The following is a 14,469-nucleotide window of genomic DNA, read 5'->3' as shown; positions in this document are numbered from 1 at the left end:
CTCGCCCAGGAGCGTGACGTGTAACTGGGCGGGGCCGGAATACGGGGGCGTGCCTATGGGCGAAGTCTGGCGCAGGCGCGGTGCGCACGGGCGCAGGGCAGCGAGACTCTGTCCGGCGGGCGGCATGGAGGCCCGCAGGGGTGAGGGTGGAGCTGGGACCTGTTAGAGCCCGGTCTGGCCGCTTGGGTTGGGTACCTCGGGTGGAGAGGGCCGAGACAGTAGCGGTCTGTGGGGAGGGATGCGGAAGTGGGAGGGGCGGCCGCGCGGAAGTAGCGAGGACTGCGGGGGCGGGTGTCTCCAGGGAGCCCGGCAGGCCCTTAAGAAGCTTCCCGGGGAGAAAAAGCTAGCAGAGGCCCCGCTAGGTGGGGAGCGGGTCGCGCCTACACCGGGCCGAGCCTGAAGTGCGAGTTGCTCTGGGCAACCGGTCATAATTTACCCGGGAAGTTACACTGTTAGGAAGGAAGCATCCCTGGCTTTCAGCCCACTGCAGTACCGTATCTGCTGCCTCCCCGGTCCCCCTTCTTTGGCATCTCCACCCAGGGTAGACCTAGGAGGCCTCCTGACCTTTCACACCGCCTTTTTCGAATTAGTATGGAAGCACCCTACACTACTTTTTTGGACATGCCTATCCTTGTAAGGTAAAAACTTCAGTGGGAGCCTTCCACTTTAAAGGTAAGTAGAATACAGGAAGGCACATCTTGTTTTACGTTTTATCCTGTAGAAGTCACATTTCAGCTCAAGGGTGTGGCAGTGATGATCCTCTGCTCAGAGTTTGAGCTCTAGAGGCCTTTGATGGGAAATTTTCTGCCGCCTATTGAACCCCAGAATAAGGAGATTTAATGAAAACAGACATTAGCTTAAATTTTCCCCTCAGTTGTCTAATCATTAAACTGAAAAAAATCTAGATAATTAGAAAATATGATAGGATCCAGACAGAGATGTTGTTTTTTCCTTTTCTAATTCAAAAAACCATGTGATGGAACATCTGTTTGACCCATTCAATGGAAGGATGAAAGCTTTACACAGGAACATGCCGTGAATGAAAGAGACCTGTCATTGTGAGTCGTGACTTTGGTTAGTCATGTGATGTCTTCCCCAGTGAGATGACTGAGATGACCAACTTCAGTGGCTGAGATACAGTTTGTGAGCCTGGAGTTAAATTACAGAAATAGGCACTTACATTAGTTCTCTTTTCGTTGAACACTGAATGTCCTTGAGTCACATTGGAAAAAATGAGCATTTTTCATGTGGCCCTAATGAGTCATCTCAGAATATTGTGATTATTATCCAAATGACAAGAAAATAGGAAATCAGGTCATGCATAGTCTTAGGGCCACCACTAACTTTTATAAAGGGAACAGATTCCCTGTGAGATGGAAGAATGGACTTAATGATTTTCTTTTCAATTTCTTAGATACTTTCCCCAAGAAAATGATTGGAAGTAGGGAAGCCACTCTTAAATGTGACCACTCTAGGACATTAATGATTAGTCATTCCAAATCTAGGGAGAAATTAGAGATATATGTATGTGGAGGATAGATTAAAGTCCCCAGTATGGCTATGCATTTTATATCTGACTGCTCTTTTTTGTTGTTGTTGTTTTTTGGCAGATGCGAATAGTACGGCACTCTGAACAGACACTCAAAACAGCTCTCATCTCAAAGAACCCAAAGCTTGTAGCACAGTATGAGAAATTAGATGCTGGGGAGCAGCGTTTAATGAGCGAAGCCTTCCAGCCAGCCAGTGATCTCTTTGTACCCATTACCTTACATTCCCAGTCCGATTGGATCACCTCTCACCCGGAGGCTCCCCAGGACTTTGAGGAGTTTTTCAGTGATCCCTACCGAAAGACACCCTCTCCAGAGAAACGCAGTATTTGTATACAGTCCATTGGTATATATTTGGGTTTGGTTTGCTGTGGTGCTGTTAGGAATGGTTTGGGCTATTATCTGCTTCAAGTGGGCAGTTTTTTATGATCGTTTCCTTCTTATTAGTGCTAGGGATCAAGCCCAGGACCTTGTGTTTGCCAGGCAAGAGGTCTGCCATTTATGATCATTTTTTTTTCATTCATTACAGTGGTAGAAGTTTTGTAGCCAGACTGATTTAAAAGCAAACATTTTATTTCTTTTTAATTCATGTTGCCATCAATGACTGATGAAGGTGTATTTGTGTACTGAAAATTTAGAGTTGCTTTTGTTTCTAATTCTAACTTTCTAATGTGTGGACTGAGGTAAAGACTGATTTTTTTATTTGTTTTTTGAGACAGGGTCTCACTATGTAGTCCAGGCAGGCCTTGAACTCACTATGTAGCCTGGGTAGGCTTGGCACTCCAGGTCCTCCTGACTCAGCCTACCTAATGCTGGGAATACAGATGTGCAGCATCATGCCAGGCTAAGATTGAATGTTTTGATGTCTTAAAGTCTGTCTTTACATTTTCTCCCCTATTCTAGGAGCTCTAGGAAACACTAGAGTTATCAGTGAAGAATACATTAAACGGCTCAAGGGCTACTGTGAAGCATTTTTCTATGGCCTGACAGTAAAACTGCTAGAACCAGTTTCTGTTTCTGCCACCAGGTGTTCCTTTAGAGTCAATGATCATACACAAAATCTACAAATTCATGCAGGTGAGTTAAGCAACTTTATCATTTGAATTAAGACAAGGAAATGTGTATTACGTGTGTATACGTATATACTTTTCTTTTTAAATAGGGCATATCCTGAATTTCTTAAAAAAGAAGAAACCTGAAGATGCCTTCTGTGTTGTGGGGATAACAATGATTGATCTTTACCCAAGAGACTCATGGAATTTTGTCTTCGGACAGGCCTCTCTGACAGATGGTATTTCTTTTTGACCTTGTTGGTGAAAACTTCCTCAAGTTAATATTTGGAGGTGTTGAATTAAAAAGAATTTCAACCGCTAATAGTTTTGATATTTAAAACTGAATAATGTTTTCAGGGAGGAAACGTGCTGTTTGTTGATAGACTCTTAAAGGTCTGGGTTCCTCCTCAGTAGGTCACTTACTACCTAGGTGACTTTGAGGTAGTAAGAGCGTCCTTTGGAGGTAATTTACATAACAATGCCTAAAACAGTATATAAAATGCCTGCCAGATTATAGACATTCAGTGCAACAGCTGGTAAATGTAATTCAGGAGAAAGGTGAATTAAATTAAGGATATTTGAAGTACAGTGTTACCATGGACATGTGAAATCTTGCTGATCTTCATCTCTTGATTTTTCCTAGTCATTTTGCATAGATGGAATAGCGTAGACTGATAAATAATTATGCTTCTTTCTCATCCTCCATAATGACATTTTTTCCCTAAAAAAATTAAGTTCAACTTGTGAGATGCAAGAAACTTCACTCCTTGGGAACTGTTCATGTTCGTGTGGGGGTGAGAAATGGTCTGGAAGCAAGTCGTGTTTCACCTATCTTTTTCCTTCTTTTTGTCATCTGTCTACTTCTCTACTTTCCACTCCTTCATTTTTGGTCTTCTTTCTTTCACATAATCCCCCAGGATCTAAGACAGGCTGAAAGGGAAAAAGACCAGTGACCTAAGGGAGTGATTATTAGGCTAGGGATGGGTAGTGAGTCCCAGGGACTATGCTGAGAGTTCACTGTCTGGTGCGTGCTACATAGGCTCAGGGTATAGTGGAGGGAAGAGGGCTTTCTCTTGACAAATGTTTCTTTCTACTAGAGGTGGGTGCTGCTCCTTTACCCTCAATTCTCCATTCATGTGAGCTTCCCTATACTGGTAAGGTTCTCAAACCATGACCCTACCACCATACTCTCTTAGAAATTGGAGATAGCAACTGCCTTGCTGATTTTTGAAAGGTGAACAAGCTTTTATCAGAAGTTCCCCCCTTTATTGTTAGAGATGGAAACATTAAAAAGAAATTAAAAACAATTTGTTCCAGATATTGTTAGGTAATTTATCTTATGCATTTGAGCTCAGAAAACATCCTGCCAAATTTTTTCTTTTACCCCCGCTTTTTTTGGGTGAGTTAAATATTTCATGTCCTAAGGCAACATGTAAAGTAGCAAGATTGATCTGCTGTATTGCAAGACAGTATCAGACCACAAGTGACCTTGTTTCCTCCATGTTTAAAGATTGGTATTTTCAAATCGAGAAACATTTATTACTAAGGACAATAATCTATCTGTAGGAAATAGAAATGTTCTTGCTAAAGGTATTATAATATGAAGTAAGTTCACATTTCTTTGGCCAGCAGTCACTTGTGGTACATGATTAGACTCATTTTTTTCTTGACTTCCAGAATGTCATCTTTCCCTAAACTTCAAATATCAATGTACACTTTCTATGACGTGAGAAATTTTCTTTTTTTCTTTTTTTGGTACTGGGGATTGAACTCAGGACCTTGCGCTTGCCAGACAGGCCTGGCACCACTGAGCTAAAGCCCAGCCCAGGAATTTTCTTTTTTAATAGAGTTGGTTTGGACAAACTTACTGTGAATTTATTTCCTTATCAAAAAAGATTTCAGGGTTGGGGTGTAGTTCACTGGTAGAGTACTTGCCTAGCATGCATGAAGTCCTAGATTTGGGCCCTAGTACTGGGGAAAAAAAAAAAATTATTACATTAACAACTGAGAGAGAAGCATAAATAAAAGTGACGATGTAAACAAGTCGAGTTACGAAGCAGTGCCCTATAGAATGAGTAGTTATATATTGAGCTCTTTGCATGCAAAGACTGTAGATTACAACTCTAAATGAAACACAGGAAGTCAGTTACAGGGGTGTTTATTCTGGTCACTTGACACCGTAATAGAATTGTGCTATGCTTTAAGAAGTGAGTGGGGTGGGGTGGGGAAGGAGAAGAGGTTATTCTGTCTAAAGTCATGGTCCAAACGAGGATTCCCCGACATCTGAGTAGGCAGGGTAGGAAGGAAGACCAGCAACCCTTACTGACATGGATCTGTTTGTTGTGGTCAAAAAGAAAATCATGACTGCTTCTTCTTCATGTAATTATTTTTCATAGTTCCTTTGAGGAGTACTCGATTTAGACTATTCTTTGAGAAAAAGACTTCTTTTAGAGAAGAAATCCTCCGAAACTTCCAATTTCCCTAGAATTTATCTTAAGTCAATGGAATTTTATTGGCCAGGGCACATTGGATAGCATGTAAAGATTTTGACTGGGAATTGGGGTGAAAAATCTTCCTTTATGTTCACAAACCTAAAGCATTTAGACTATGTGAACACAGTAATACAGATATGCAGTCACAGACCACATATTCTAGGAGGCTCTCTTTTGGTCTTTCCTTAAGGCATCTTTACCCTCACTCTGTGGTTGCGGGTCCTCTTTTGTAGGTGTGGGGATATTCAGCTTCGCCAGGTACGACAGGCACTTCTATACCTCACACTATGAAGGCAAAGTGAAGAAGCTCCACAAAAAATCTTCCAGTGACTATTCCATTTTTGATAACTATTATATTCCTGAAATCACTAGTGTTTTACTTCTGCGATCCTGTAAGGTAAGTAAAATATCCCTTTGGAGCATTTTTTAAAAGGAGAAAGAAATCTTAATTCCCTAATCATATTTCATCAGTCCTTAAGGTAATATTATAAATGAGTTTATGTCATTTGTGTACTTTTGGTGGCTATTGGTTGAGAGAAATAATCAATAAAAAATTTAATTGGATGTCTTATTATTGAAATTTATAATATTGGTGTGTTTTTGGTCCTGCTAGTACACACAGCCCTTTACTATACCTTTGCCTTCACTATTAGTTGTATTGCTGCATTCTGGAATAAGAAAGTAATGTCCCCATTCAGGCTGCCATGATCATAAGCATGGCTGCCTTCCTGAGGATTTTGGAGGGGCCTCTGCTCTCTGGTGTCTCAGTGACAGAGGGCTTTCTTCTTTGGACTCCAGCTATTCTGAGCTGTAATTCTATGCCAGTTCTGACATATCCCCACCCCTGCTCTTTGGAAAGCCCATCTTCTGGTTTTTACCTTGCTTCCTTCCTAGCCAGAGACAGTTTTCTTTTGGCTAGAGAAGTTCTGCTTTCCCCAGGACTACTTGTTGGTGTTTGAGAAGTAAATCTCTTAGAAATATGTTTTCAGAGTATATTCCAAACATCGCCTGTTTTAGCATCACCTGATGTGCTCATTGGCATGCAGATCAAGGCTCCTCTTCCCAGTCCTATGGAATCAGCATCTCCGGGGAAAGGGGCCCAAATCTGAACTATTAACAGCTACCCTACTGGGATAGAGGAGTTTTCAACCAGAGGTGGGGATTTTGCTACTGGGGTACATTTGACAGTGTCTGGACACACTTGATTGTCACAATTGGAGAGGGGTTCTACTATCATTTAGTGGACAGAGGCCAGGGATGCTACAGAGCATCCTACAATGTCCAGGACAACTCCCCACAACACAGAACTAACCAACATGTTAGTGCTCTTGAGGATGAGAAACTCCGGTCCAGGAGAAGTAATTAAAGATAGTAAGGAAAGTATTAGGACATTCAGAGAAATGAGAGATTACTACATCTCAGAAGATATAGTGAAGTTTGGGGGATGATGGTTAGGGAGTTGGTGCTCATAAATCTCTTGGGAAAATAAGACAAGTGTTGTGTACCTTGTTGACAGTGGTGCTATAAAGCTGCAATGTGACTGTCTTACAGACTTTAACCCATGAGATTGGACATATATTTGGACTGCAACACTGCCAGTGGCTTGCATGCCTAATGCAAGGCTCCAACCACTTGGAAGAAGCTGACAGGCGCCCTCTAAACCTTTGCCCTATCTGTTTACGCAAGTTGCAGTGTGCTATTGGCTTCAGTATTGTAGAAAGATACAAGGTAAGTGTTGGGGCAGGTCAAAGAGAAGGGAAGTGGTTGTCTAAGTAGCAAATTGACATTCTCTGCTAGGTCCTTTTCTGCAGCTATAATTTATCAGAGGAAATTAGTGTAAAGATAAGCAGGAAGCTGTGGCTAGAAAAACAACGTTCAAACAAGTAACCTTAAAACTTACGCATGACTGTGACTATCTTATAGTTCAGTGAGAAATGGCGAAAGACGTTTCCTTTTTTCATATCCATTTAGAGAGCTTGACTTGGCAGACCAAAATACATATTGATCTGTGTGGCAGAGTTCATTTTTTCAAACCCATATATATGTGTGGATGTGGTTTATCTTCCCAAATATGTAATGGAGGGAGATATGGTGTTTTTCTTTAAGGAGGAAAGGGAAAGTACCTGATCTCAGTGTGTACGAGCGTGTGCCCCCATGCGCCCTGACAGGTCCCCAGCAGATCATACATGTTCATGCAATTACTCATGGGTGTGACCATACACGCAGGGGACTCCCCTTCAGTGTCTGCATCCACGTCATCACATACATGTGTCTGCCCAGGCGTTTGTATACCCTTCTGTGCATATACACCTGCACACTGAATTAAAGGCATAGCTGAATGCTTTGTGGAATAATTAGCAAGTTGCAAAAAAGAAAGTTACTATTGTCCTTTAAAATAAGCAGTGTGAGAAATAGTACACTTCTTCATCTTTTTTTCCTATGCATACTGTTGACCATAATTTACAGTTATATTTTGTATATACTATTTTACCCAATATATCATAAGTATGTTTTGTCTTCGTAGATGTTATCAAATGCAGCAGCATCAGAGGGTGATACAAACCACAGTTTGAGGCAACCTGATCTAGACACCGGTGTTGTTCTCTTGCCTATAACTCTTATGCTGTGATTTGCTAAGATATGCTTTTTTTTTCCTTTTTTCTTTTTTTTTTTTTTCCAAGACAAGGTCTCTCCATTTAGTTCAGGATGGCCTTTTATTCACTGTCCCTCAGGCTGGCCTGGAACTCACAACTGTCATCCTGCCTCAGCTTCCTGAGTGCTGAGATCACAGGTGTGCGCCACCACACCCAGCTAAAATATGCATCTTGAACAAATTTTTTTAAATGCCTCTTCTCTGTTTTTCCAGGCACTGGTGAGGTGGATTGATGACGAATCCGCTGACATACCAAGAGCAACTCCAAAGCATAGTTGTGAGAACAATGTGAATTTGCCAAAACCCATCGAAGCCTTTAAGGAATGGAAAGAATGGATAATAAAATGCCTTGCTGTTCTCCAAAAATAAGAGTCTTCAGATAGGAGTAATAAAATAAATACTTGCACGTTATGCTCTCAATGGGTGAAGTACTTTATTGGAATGAACCTCTTACTGATTCTTTGCTGTGTCCAAGTAGCAGAATAGAAGCACTTAACCTAAAAGGAGGTTAATTTTGAATACTCCATAAGCTCTTCTCACTAGCCTGGTAGGTGGCAGTAGTAAGTACGTCATTTCCATTCTTCAAATATGCTTGTCTTAGGAGACAGCTAGGATTAACAGTAGCTATTAAGTAAATAAATACTTTTAAAATCTCCATGTGTCCCAAGGAATGCACGGACTTCCCCACTGCAGCTTCCTGTGCTGGCTAGCACAGTTTTCCCGGGATGCTTTTGTTTTTGGAAGCAATTATATCCCTGAGTGGCCCAACCATGTCTTATTGTGAACTTTCATGGGCTCCTGTCTTTGCCATCTGCATCCCTCCTTCTCTGTGTGCTTTTCCTACTCTGGGATGCCTTACATTTTATTTTTTCTTGCTGTTTCTCAGCTTAAGCCTGAATGAAACAGCCTGTATCAACATTTAGCAGCTTAAAATAGTGATCTCCTCTCAAGGATATTTCCAAGTGAAAATAACTGGTACTTACAGCAGCCTTTGGTAGTGGGTGTTCCATTGCTACCGTCACCTACAACTGATGAGTCATTAATGAGTCCTACAAATAACCTGTAATGGCATTTATATTTGTGAAGGTTGCACATGCTCTACAGTTGTAGAGCAGATTTCAGGGTTATTTCTATAATGTCTTCTTCACTTTTTCTGCATTGTTTGAGTGGAGGAGAGAGTGCAGTGGGTTATCTGTCGGATTCCCAGAATGCCCATGACTCCCTGTCAGGCTGTGACACTGTTGCCATGGTGACGGGCAGGTTGGCAACCTCAGATTTGACAAGTGGTATCTGCTAGAGCAAGATAGCCCAGAGATGTGGGAATTACAGTGTGCCACTTTATTGGGCACCGGGGAGTCACAGCCTCTCCCACTTTCCCACCTCACGCTAAGGCAATTAAAAACAAAATTTTTTTTTTGGTATTTTGAAACCTAAATTTTTTGGCTATGTTTTTATGTAGTATGATTTGTTTAGAGTACATTTTACAATTGAAGCAGTGGTTTCCTTTAGATTTTTAAAAATCCTTTTAAGTCGTTTTGAAAATGGTTTGCTATTAAAATTAATTAGAATCCTTGATCATGTAATACTAAAAAGAAGCAGATGGAGCATGGACTATTATAGATTATGTTCATGAGTTTTATTTCCTCCACGAATAATGTGTTTTTAAATATTGCCCATTGTTTCAGATTTCCTTTCGTTTTTCTACGCAAGTATAGTTTTAGTCCTGTGAGGAAGCATTAGTCACAAACCTAGGAGACTGCAGCTAAGCCTAGGTCAGTAAATCAGTTACTTATTTGGAAAGATACAAAGTTCATCTGCATACTCCTTACTGAGGCCAGGAGCAATAGCTAAACTTTTATGTAACAGCGTTTATGTACCAGACTATGTAATGAGCAATTACTTTGCAATTTTAAGTAACTGTCTTGTATACACTTTTGAACAGTGTCTTAGGGTTAAGTTAAAAAATATTATTTGTCTACTGCAACTAAATTTTATGTACTGTAGTGGAATCCTTAGTTTTTAAAAAATTGATTTTCACTAATCAGAAATCCAAGCAGATTGTGCCCTGCAAATGCTGAATGAATGAAACAGCAAACTGGTAAAGAGAATAAATGCCTAAATGTCTTCTTAGAAATATGAGGCTTTGAAATACTGCTCAGTTATGTCATGGGTCTTGCTCCTCAGCTTCCTCTGAATTTGTAGTATCTCTAGTCAAAGGAAGGGTGAGGTTTAACATTTCAGTCCACAAAAACTTTTACTGGAGAGGGTTAAACATAACGATTGGGCAAGGTTTGTCTGTCTCCTTGTCCAGCTTGCTTTTTAAAGCAAAAATTCCCCTGACAGGGAGTACTTTTAAATTTCAAATCCTTTAGGGGACAATTGGCCAGACTGCTCGGCAGGAGCCACAGCAAAATCCAAGCAGGCAGCTGTGGGACTGCTATAGCCGGCCCTTTGCTCGGGCCTTTCTGAGCAGGAAGCGAGTCGCTCGCTGCCCCCGGGTGCGGGCGCGCAGGACCAGCAGCTGCCCCCAGCCACGGGCGCGCCACCTGTTTCCGCCTGGGACTTCCCCCAGCCGGCTCCGAAGTGTGGAGTCAGCAGCTTGGCCTGGCCCGGCATCAGGGGCCCAGCGCAGCCTACCCCACCGCCGCCTCCCGTGAGGCCCGCCTGGAAGAGGCGTGGACTGCACCCTGGTGCGCGCGTTCTGGGCTTGGCCTTGAAAATCAGGATGGCGATGACCGCTGAGCAGTGTGAGTGCAACCAGTTCTCTGTACAGCGTTTACAAAATGCTTCATTTAACAGTTTGAATCGTAGTTACTTGCTAGATTCTGATATCTAATCTCTAGAGCAGCATGGTCCAATAGAAGTATAATACAAGCCACACATGAAGTTTTAACTTTTCCAGTAGCCGCATTAGCAAATGCAAAAAGCAGATGGAATTAATTTCAATCATATATAGTATTTAACAGAGTGCACCCAAAATATTATTCAAGCCAGGTGTAGTTGCAAACACCTGAAATCTTAGAACTCAAGAGGCTGAGGCAGGAGGATCTCCATGAGTTCAAGGCCAGCCTGTGCTACATAGTGATTTTTAAGGCCAACCTGAACTGCATAGCGAGACCCTGTCTCAAAAAAACAAAAACAAAAACAAAAAATATGATTTCAACATGTAGTCAATGTAAATATTGAAATAATTTATATTAATTTTTAATATCAATTCTTCAAAGTCTGGTGTGTATTTCACATAGCATGTCTGTCTTTGGAGTGACCATATTTCAGGTTTTCAGTCCGATGTGGCTTGTGACTTGTGTATTGGAGAATGTAGCTCTAGATTACCGCTTGTCTCTACTGGCAAAGATGTGCCAGTGAAATTGAGCCAAAAGGAGAGAGGCTTATGCAAGAAAAGGGCCATGGAGGTCTTCAGGCCGCACACCATAAAGGCCTCTGGAGTCAGTGGGTTTTCCACTGTGCTGCTCTCCTCTGTTGCAGATTTTTTTTTTAACCTTCCCTTTCGTTGCCAAGGCCCAGCTCTTTCCTTCTGATGCGTTTTCATGTTTGGAAAGCAGAGCTGTGAAGTGGTGATAGTATGGAAATAGTTTAGTTCATTTTGCAGATGCAGAAACAAACCCTGGCTAAGTAAGCTTGTGTGTAGTTAAACCAATGGCAAATTTGAGATCCAACCTGTTTCCTGATGTCGAGTTTTGCCTTGCTTTCACTGTGTTACATGACCTCGCGGAATCACACCAGCTGGAAACCAAACCATGTTCGTGTTGTTTATAAAAGGGATTAGAAGATTAAACTTTCAACTTCTTTTCTATTCTAGTGGGGCCATCTGGGGTTGCTCAAAGTAAAGAGAAATTAGTCTATGTACTTTTGCCTTAGAACCAAAAAAAGAGGTTCAGAGAAGGGTTGAGGGGAAGGAAAAAAACAACAAAAAAAGAAAGGTACAATATTTAGAAAAGTACTTGCTGTCACTTGAGGTGTTTAAAAACACATCATGGGAAAAAATGGCAATTATGGGTTAGGGGTGTAGCTCCTGGATGTGATTCCTAGCACTGCAAAACAAAAACAAAAACAAAAACAAAATGGTCAACCGTATATTTTAAAATAGCTAGTGGCAGGATTTTGAATGTTCTCAACAAAAAAATGATAAATGGCTGAGGTGTTAGACTGTATCCTCTATGTACAATTACTATGTGTCAATTACACATACAATTTTTTTTTTTGTACCAGAGATCGAACTCGGGTCCTTGCGCTTGCGCAGCAGGCGGCAAAACCACTGAGCTAAATTACAAATATATATATATATTTTTAAAAAGAGCTACTGGAGAAAAGGTTAGGTTAAAACAAAATCTGCGTGGGCAATATGTTAAAACTCAGAGCCCTCCATTTGCATCCTCGCACCTGTGTTAACTTCTTCCCTCTGTTTCGTTCAGTCTATGTTGGATTAGTTTTTCATCATTGCAGCTGACGAATCCCTTTTGGATATACCTGCTGGGCTCTTCCAGACCAGTGCTTAGATGCTGGGAGATGGGTCCTGGGCACAGGTTCTGAGCCATTAGTCCCATCCAGTGGCTTTAGAGCAGCACCAGCCTTTTCAGCTGCATTTGTGAAGAGATACCTTTTATTTTCTCTCATGTAGGGGGAGGGGATGAGACATAATGAACTCATTCATTCATTCATTCATTCATACTTTCAATAATATGTATGGAGTACCACTTACTAGCACTAGGCTCTGCCCAACACCTTGGGGATATAATAACAGTGAACAAAGCTTCACCATCTGAATATAGTCATGGAAGAGACGGATAAGCAAGGAGCAAACAAATGCTTTTGTAACATAATGTCAGAGTAAAGAATTCGGAGCTAGATACGGTGGTGCACACTTGTTATTCTAGTACCCAGGGAGGCTGAGGCAGGATGGAAAGTTCCCTTAAGGCAATTTAGCAAGAACTTGTCTCAAAACAAAATATAAAAAAGGACTGGGGCTGTAGCTCATTGGGAGAGTGTCCTTGAGTTTGATTCCCCCACCAGAAGAAAGAGGAAGAAACTCTTGAGGAGGATAGTTTCTTTGCTGTTCCGTGTGCAGGTGGCATTTGAAAGTGACCAAATTAAAAGGTCACACCATATCCACATCTAGGGGAAGGAGGTACCAGGCAAGGAAAACCTCAGGTTTGGAGGCCCAGGCCGTAGGACAGGAAGAACAAATCTGGGAGCAGTGAGGTAACCAGGGAGGCCTGTGTAGCCAGAGCAAGGGGAAAGTAACAGCATCTGGTAGTTCACCCAGGCCCATCGTTAAGGATTTGTGTCTGTGTTGTGCTTTAAAGGATTGTCTTGGTGATATGTGGGAAATGAAGACAGAGGTGGCTTGTGGCAGGAGTGGAAGCAGGCAAACAAGCTGGAAGACTATTGTCAAAATCCAGTTAAGATGATACAGACTTGGATCAGGGTAGGTAGAGTTTGCCAGAGCGCTTAGGTTCTGGATATATTTAGAAAGTGGAGCTGGTAGGATTTGTGGGTTGGAGAAGCAGGAGCCAGAGTTCCTCTGAGGACATTTTTTGTTGGAGATGCCTGGTTGACCTCTCCCTGCTGCACATGGGCATTTCAAGGCTGGAGCTCAGGGGCAAAGTTGGGACTAAGAAGGAATGGGCGTCAGTGCAGAGCAGGTGTTTCGCTGTATTGGGGACTGAACCCTGGGCTTTCACATTTAACTACATTTCCATCCCTTAAAGGTTTTTCCCTTTTAATTTAGAGACGGAATCTCGCCAAGTTGCTGTGTTGCCCAGGCGGGGCTTGAACTTGAGATCCTCCTGCCTCAGCCTCCCAGAATACAGGGATAACAGTTGTGTGCCACCATATTGGGCTCTGAGGAGTTTCTTAAAGTTCTGCTTGAATTCTAGGGGAGTGAGTTGCTAGGATAGTCTGCATCCTTGTTGTTTTCTTCTTTTTTTAGTATCATTAAATTTTATTTTTAAAAATATTTTTTATTTCAATGTAGATATTAATAAAGAAAATATAAAAGCTGTTCGGTGAAAAATAATTTTTCATAACAAAAATTATTAGAGAATAACAATGGTAAATACACTGTGTCACGATAGATTAGCAAATGAAAACATATTCTTTTAAGATTGTGTTTTCTTGAGTTATTGGAAAGGCGTAAAAGATCTAAACACATGACCACAATTTGTATTTTCTCCCAGTAATCATTGTTTTGGAGCATCCGGCTTCCTGTCCAGTTTCTCCTCCAGGATGGATGGGCACCAAGGCCCTTTTGATTTGGGTCTGAAAGTGTTTGTGTGAAAAGCAAAAGTTCTCTTACCACTTTTCCTTATCCTGTGCCTGTAGAGTAATTATCAAAACTGAACACCAGGGGGACCCAGTTTCCTTTCTTATGCCCTTGTGCATGGCCCACTTATTGCATGCAGATGTCCACTTTTAGGACACACTTGCCTATTAAGGACAAATCTGAAGACAAGGACAGCTTCTTAGTGCAAAGCACACTCATCAGAGTGGTCATTCAGAGTGTAACATGTCTAAATTGTCTTTATATTGGCTGTTTTAAGTCATGTTCATAACCATTTAAAATTTTAAATGCAATGGCTTCTAAACTCTAAATCCTCATGTTTGGATATGGGGGGATATAAGGATCATGATGATTTTGACTTAGAATATTTGAAGTGGAGTATGGAAATCTAACTGTAATAAATGCTTCCAGGTGACTTGAATCT

General features: G+C 41.5%; 2 protein-coding genes across 10 annotated transcripts in view; both read left to right on the top strand.

Annotated features, from left to right (window-relative positions):
- The first annotated feature begins 19 nt into the window (after positions 1-19).
- Amz2 (archaelysin family metallopeptidase 2) lies at positions 20-8,164 on the top strand. 3 transcript variants are annotated; one of them, XM_087208193.1, is made up of 8 exons: positions 20-140; positions 591-672; positions 1,611-1,893; positions 2,451-2,624; positions 2,710-2,838; positions 5,325-5,488; positions 6,643-6,819; positions 7,958-8,164. In XM_087208193.1, the coding sequence occupies exons 3-8, from the start codon at positions 1,611-1,613 to the stop codon at positions 8,111-8,113; spliced, it is 1,083 nt and encodes a 360-aa protein (XP_087064319.1). In that variant the 5' UTR covers positions 20-140; positions 591-672; the 3' UTR covers positions 8,114-8,164. The 3 variants fall into 3 exon arrangements, with proteins under 3 accessions (XP_087064319.1, XP_004870332.1, XP_004870334.1); XM_004870275.4 differs by lacking the exon at positions 20-140 and having other exon boundaries at positions 158-672; XM_004870277.4 differs by lacking the exons at positions 20-140; positions 591-672 and adding an exon at positions 697-1,058.
- A 164-nt stretch (positions 8,165-8,328) lies between these two features.
- The window catches only part of Arsg (arylsulfatase G), a 125,642-nt gene continuing 119,501 nt past the window's right edge, over positions 8,329-14,469 (top strand). For all 7 annotated transcript variants that reach the window (XM_021248620.2, XM_087208189.1, XM_087208188.1 and 4 more), the window contains exon 1: positions 8,329-10,491. The gene's annotated coding sequence lies outside the window, so the exon portion shown is untranslated. The remainder of the gene's footprint in view (positions 10,492-14,469) is intronic.

Source organism: Heterocephalus glaber, unplaced genomic scaffold, assembly GCF_053883595.1.
Source record: "Heterocephalus glaber isolate CG9 unplaced genomic scaffold, H.glaber_assembly_v1.0 deba00000937, whole genome shotgun sequence".
Taxonomy (NCBI): domain Eukaryota; kingdom Metazoa; phylum Chordata; class Mammalia; order Rodentia; family Bathyergidae; genus Heterocephalus; species Heterocephalus glaber.
This window is presented reverse-complemented; position numbering and strand designations above follow the sequence as displayed.

Coding starts and splice junctions, on each gene's coding strand:
- Amz2 (XM_087208193.1), top strand. CDS start 1,611: ATGCGAATAGTACGGCACTCTGAACAGACACTCAAAACAGCTCTCATC. Junction 5,489..6,642: donor TACTTCTGCGATCCTGTAAG/GTAAGTAAAATA, acceptor ACTGTCTTACAG/ACTTTAACCCATGAGATTGG. Junction 6,820..7,957: donor GTATTGTAGAAAGATACAAG/GTAAGTGTTGGG, acceptor CTGTTTTTCCAG/GCACTGGTGAGGTGGATTGA.